This window comes from Barbus barbus, assembly GCF_936440315.1.
Source record: "Barbus barbus genome assembly, chromosome: 15".
NCBI classification, from domain to species: Eukaryota; Metazoa; Chordata; class Actinopteri; order Cypriniformes; family Cyprinidae; genus Barbus; species Barbus barbus.
Genome location: NC_136743.1, coordinates 21,257,900 through 21,264,613, shown reverse-complemented (window position 1 = coordinate 21,264,613; position 6,714 = coordinate 21,257,900). Strand labels below are relative to the sequence as shown.

At 39.5% G+C, this 6,714-nt stretch overlaps 1 protein-coding gene across 1 annotated transcript; it reads left to right on the top strand.

Annotated features, from left to right (window-relative positions):
- Positions 1-2,063: 2,063 nt before the first annotated feature.
- Positions 2,064-4,787, top strand: LOC306881579 (uncharacterized protein; the record flags this gene model as incomplete). The annotated part of the gene is made up of 1 exon (XM_079435760.1): positions 2,064-4,787. The coding sequence occupies one exon, from the start codon at positions 2,064-2,066 to the stop codon at positions 4,785-4,787; it is 2,724 nt and encodes a 907-aa protein (XP_079291886.1).
- Positions 4,788-6,714: the final 1,927 nt, after the last annotated feature.

Here is a 6,714-nt window from a genome sequence, read left to right as displayed (position 1 = left end):
TTTAAAATGATTCTGCGAATTCAAATAGCTTTTTTTATAATATAACTGGAGTGGAATTAGTGGGTTGTGATACACCAGCTTTCTTTTATTTTTTTAGGGGAATATATTGTTAATATTCCTCTCTCAGTTTGAGCTGAGCCTGGCTTTATGTTTCTCAACCAGAAATGTTATGAAAGCCCTTCAGTGATATTTCAGCGTCCACAGAGAGTGAGAACCAGTGCTCGAATTGAATCAAGTCTTATGGGGGGTCCCCACCATCAGACTTTTTTTTTTTTTTGGTGGGGGTGGGGGTTAGTCTCGCAATATACAATTTATACAAAATAAACAATATATTTGATCATAATATGCATAGCTATATACTATTTAATGTTGCATAACAAATAGAGATAAGCTACTATTCTTCTTTTAAATGGCTTACTCCAAGTAAAAATGTCTGAGGGACCCCCCTAAGTCTATTTTTTACTTCTTATGGGGGGTCCCTAATGCCTTATGGGGGGTCCCGGATCCCCCCAGCCCCCCTTCAATTCGAGCAGTGGTGAGAACGTATTGTATCCAGGCGTATGATCAGTGAGCGATGATGCTGTGTTGTTATTCTGTCTTCTGATTGGCTATCGTAATTATCTTCACACGCGCGCTGACAGCCAGCGCATCCCATCTTGTCACGCGCTTGTGAACCAGCAGCTCCCGCCAAACGCCTTCTGTCACAATCTGCTTCAGGTATGTATAGAAATGACCGCTGAAATGACGTGCCATTCGAATTCGTTTATTTATTGGAATTCAGCGGACTTTGTTTTAGGCAAAAACGTGTGTATTGAGGCGTTGCTCAAATTAAATCGAACGACGAACTGCAAGCCATTAGGGCAGAGTGCGTTACAAACAGGAGTTTTTCCTAAATATAAAATCAATGGAATTTTGTTTTTGTGAGGCATTTACCATTGGCTCATTACCGTTATTATGACCCATTGTTTATTGGAAATTATAGAGCCACACAATGCTTGTCATAATACACTCGTGTGACCTATTTTATAAGCTATACAGACTGTTCTTGTATCAAATTTGAGATAGCCTACAGCTAAATGATATCAGTATTAAAGAAGTGCACAATAACATCCTTTTTTTCTGACTACAAATCAATCTGGCATCTGCTATAAAATATACTGTAGCTATGCGTAGTATAAATACCAGACATATTACAATTTCCCCTGTTACGTCAAATAATAGCATGCATCAAAATAATATTATTGTCGCTGTGCTGTTTAATATTTTTAATAATAATGTTTAATACTGAGATACAGCTATTTGAATATCTGGAATCTGAGGGTGCAAGAAAATCTAAATATTGAGAAAATCACCTTTAAAGTCGTCCAAATTAAGTTCTTAGCAATGCATATTAATAATTAAAAATTAAGTTTTGATATGTTTACAGTAGGAAATTTACAAAATATCTTTATGGAACATGATCTTTACTTAATATCCTAATGATTTTTGGCATTAAAGAAAATTCGATAATTTTGACCCTTACAATGTATTGTTGGCTATTGCTACAAACCCGTGCTACTTATGACTGGTTCACGTATGTATGGCAGTCAATGTTTTAGCTGGCAGGAATAATAAAACAAAAACCAGACACATAGTGTATGTGGGACCTGCATAACAATTATGTGAACGAGTTTAAAATCCTTTCAACGTGAATATTGTTTTGCTGATAACAGCAGTCTTCATCTTAATGTTTTTTTTTTCCTGAAATAATGTTCATTAGTTGTTTTGAAAAATCATTTTTTGTGAGTTTCTGTTGCATATAGAAATTTCTCACTGATCTTATAGCCAATTTGAAATGTAGATTTAAAACCTTCAAAAACTAAAAAAGTTTATTTGAAATGTTCTTTATATTGTTCAAATTTGAGTGATAAAGGATGAGATAGTAACCACAGTTATGATTTAAGTACAATATAATATTATAAAATATTTGAAAAATGGCACAAATTACAGTTAAATAAAAATCACAAATATTTACTGTATCCTGCTTTTGTTTCATATCTAGTTACAGTTATGTATATGAAAACATGGAGCTGTCAAAGAGCGAAGATTCTTCAGATGATCGGAAGAGGTCAAGTAAGGCACATGGCCGATGTAAAGAGCCTGAAGAGTGCAAATCTCAAATTACCATGAATAATGGATTTGTGAATACACACAGTGCTGACGAAAGCCTATCCTCACTGCCTGTGCCAGACACTTTGGACATCCTGTCTCCAGGGGTTATTGACACGCTCTCAGAAGGTCACAGACGGCTTCGTGGATCTTTTAGAAGAAGTAGAACCCATGACTGTGTGAGCGGAACGGGACAGCAGCAAACTGAGAGCCATGGATACAAAGATGGGACCAACTGGCGCCATCACCATAACCTGGTGACAAGTGTCAGCTTTTCAGGATTTGAGGCACCTCTAAGGTTGCTTCGTGAGAATCGGGAAACATCTGGCAGCAGTCGTGAAATCATCGATTACCGTAACCTAACACCTCAAGTGCCCTTTGTGCCCTGCATAGCTAAATCCATTCCTAAAAAGAGGATCTCCCTGAGGAAACCTAGAAAGGCCATTAAGGACTTGTTTGTTCACAAAAGACACAAACATGAAAAAGCTATGTCACCAAGTACACCATGTCGTGTTATAGGTGAAAATGTTCCATCATTGAAACGGACGAGGAAGACGGTAAGGCACCGAGAACGTACCACTGCAGGAAGCAGATTTAATGACGAACTCAGTGAGACTCCCTCTGATTCTTCCAGTGAATGTTGTGCTAATGTCTGTGAGGATGCAGCTTCATTAAAAAGCTTTGGATCTCAGGCTGGTTGTGGTGAGATATTTGCTGATGATCTTGTATCACCCGAGGGGGTCGTTAGCCATGAGTGTCACAAAGTTGCTTGTGAACCTCCAAAGCAAAGCCCTACTACAGCAGGTTTCCAGGGAGGTAAGGAATGTCTGGCCTCTCCAGCTCATGCTGAGGTCCTGGACATGTTTGGGTTGTGGGAAACCCTAAATAGAACTTTGCTATTGGGGCAAAGTTCAAAAGCACCAGGACATGTAACAAAATCCACAACACCTATCACAAAATCTCCTTCCACAACCAAGTCTGAAGATGCAACAGCAAATACACCTCTACCTGTAGAGTCCGAGATCAGGGAATTTAATACTGATGTGATAACACCCAAAAGTGACAACCAAGGGAACACCAGTGATGAGGGCTACTGTGAGTATGTTTCTCCTGGTTTTGAGGAACACAGCAGAAGTTCCCTCACTCCAGTGCATTCCAGTAAGTTCCCAAGGGACACATACAGTGGAGATGCTCTTTATGAGCTATTCTGTGACCCCATCGAGGCAGAGATTACCCCGAGCTTGGATGATGAGCTTGATCTAACAGACAGCATTGTTGGCCAGTGCAGTGATCTTCCATTGTCCATGTACAGCTTCCATGTTGGAGCAGAGGAGAATCTTGCCCCACCTTTGGCTCAGGACTTTGTTGGTCAAGAGCTTCTGCAAAGTAAATGGATGGGGAAGGATTGCTTACTAAAGCTTTGTGACACTGAGATATCTATGGCTATGGGTATAGTTAACTGGCTGAAGCATAGGACAGACAAAAGCAACCCAACAGATTTGAGATCTTCAACAATTAGCAGTGAAGATACAAGAGATGTATGTGTGAGATGCGAAACCCAGTCAGGAAGGGTTAGAAAACCAACAAAAGGAGCAAGAACTGTTAGCGGTAGAGGAGACACTGTTCATTTCAAAGAGTCAAGTCAAAAAAGTGGTAGTGTTCTGCCCTCAAAATATGATGCAAATACAGTGATGTCAACCTTGGCCTCTCCAGAGAGTCAACCCAGGACCCCAATGAGTGGTGTGTGTTTCAGGATATTCAATATCGACTCTCCTACGACTCCAGGTGGAGATTTGCAGTCCCCAGTAGTAAGCTCCCCTGGCTCTGGGACAAGGTCTTTGTTTGTGTTGGCCATAAACAAGGATTCTCTTTGTGAATCCTGCAAGAATTCCCTAAAAAATGGAGCTAAAGAAATGCACCTGTGCCGTTCTTGTATGTCCCTCATTGAGCACATGAAGCCTTCAGACCTTTGGGCCCATGCCAGTCTTCCCAGATCCACTCCAACTCCACAGCCAATAACTAGAGACCTACTCTCTCCGGCCAGCACCTGTGGGATAAGAAGTGACATCAGCATATCTTCCCTTGTTGAGCAGTGTGCTATTCAGTTGTCTTCTTTGAAAATCAACTTAACTCAAGCTCACTCAAGCTGTGAGATAAGAGATGCCCTTGTGCTTGAGCAAGTGGCAAACAGGAACAAAGAGCAGTCTCAAAAATACATGAAGCCAAAGCAAAAGAAAAGGCCAGTGGCAACTACTGAGAGATGCTTGCATGCTAGACATCGCTTGAGGAGGTCCAGCTTTTCTGAAGATATGAAACCTTCCCTTTTAGAGTCTGAGGGACTTGTCACTGCCAATGCTTCCGATGATTTGGTGTTGGAAAATTACGGTCCATGCGATGTTGAATCTGGTGACGCAGACGTATCTCAAGCTACCAGGCCAACATCTCTTCCTCTCATGGCCTCTGCCTCTTCAGATATTTTTTGCACAGAGGACCACCATAAGAAAGTGGAAGAGGGAAACCCATCTAAAAAGAAGCATAGATTACGGCATCAAAGGAAGTCTAATGTGAATAGTGAGGGATCATGCAGTGTCTTTCCAAGGGATAGGAAAGTAGAACGCAGATGCCGAATGAAGAAGTGAAACAGGTGCTGGATTTATCTAATCAAGAGTTAGCGAATATTTGCACAATTATATATTTTCAGTGCTGTCACATCCATCCATCCATCCATCCAAATTCGGTTTGAATTATTTAAAATGTTTGTTTAAATGCACATTTTTAATGAAATATTTGACATTAAGTATCACACAATAATTGCAATATGCAGTCTAAAATATATTTAGACACTTGCTACTATTACATGTCATGTTGACTATCCGGTTTATTATTTATTTTTAATTTCCAAGTGTTGACACTCTTATTGTGGTTTAGGACAATTGGCCTTGCATTAAGCATTGCATTAAGTATTGCATATATATATATATATATATATATATATGCAATACTTAATGCAATGCTTAATGCATTGCATTAAGTATTGCATATACAGTGTATATATATATATATATATATATATATATATATATACAGTGCCCTCCATAAGTATTGGAACAGTAAAGACAAAATTGCTCTGTTGGCTGTGGAGTCAAGACATTTACAAAAATGATTAAAAGCTGAATATGAGACAAAACTACAAAATGTCACATTTTATTATTAGCCGTTTCAACACATATATGTTTTACCAAATAAAAAGAACAGCACTTTTAGAGTTCATCCCACTCATTGATGTGAGCATAAGTATTGGGACAGTTGAACATAAGGCAGATATAAAAGATTAAAAGCTATTAGTTACAGATCCCTTGCGCACAATCACAGCAGTGAGTCTGTGACCCATAGACATCACCAGACTCTTGGTCTCATCTTTTGAAATGCTTTTCCCAGCCTTTAATGCAGCCAATTCCAATTGTTGCTTGTTTTGGGGAGTTTCTGCCTTTACTCTCCTCTTCAGCTGGTGAAATTCATGTTCAATCAGATTTATATATGGAGATTGACTTGGGCAATCTAAGACTTTCCATTTCTTTGCCCTTATACATTCCTTGACTGAACTGGTAGGGTGTTTTGGGTCATTGTCCTGATGCAATATGAAGCACTTCCCAATGAATCTGGTGGCATTTTCTTGAATATTGGTAGGCAAGATGGTTTTGTACCCTTCCAAATTCATTCTGCTACTGTCATCATACATTAAGTCATCAGTAAAGTTGAGAGGACCTGTTCCAGAGGCAGCCATGCATGCCCATGCCATGACACCACCTCCACCATGCTTTACAGATGAGGCTGTATGCTTGGGATCATTGCAGTTCCCTTTTTTCTCCACATTTTTGCTTTCCCATCACTTAGATAAAGGTTCATCTTTGTCTCATCGGTCCATAAACACAGTTCCAAAACTCTTCTTGCTCACCTTTGTGCTTTTTTTGCAAACACTTGCCTTTCTATTTTTGGTGCTGTTCAGAGGTTTGCATCTTGTTGTGTAGCATCTGTAATTCTGTGTCAAAGTCTCCTGAGGACAGTAGATTGTCAGAGCATCACCCCAGCTTTCTGGAAGTTGTTGGTGATTTTACAGACATGTCTTTTAGGATTCATTTTCACAGCTTTTATGATTTGTCTGTTATCAACTACTGTTGTTTTCTCAGCCGATCAGGTCGTTGTTGGTTGCTGGTGGTTTCCAAACTCTTGATTTCTCCATGCCCTTTGTTTTTGCTAGAGCTCAAACTGACTTCCTCTTTTCTTTTAGCATCCAAATGGCTTGCTTTTCTCTCAAAGTCAGCTCCCTCGTCTTCATCCTGGTTTGTGTGTGTCATCATCAAATGCAAGATTCAGAATACAGAAGTAATGGATATAACTGATACAACACATTCCCTGCTTTTAATATCTGAAGAATTAATGCAACAGGACACAGCTGATCACTTAGAAAGACCTGTGAGGCAACTGTTCCAATACTTATGCTCACATCAGATAGAGGGATGAAACTGTAAAAGTGCTGAACTTCTTAGCTGGTAAAACATCTATGTG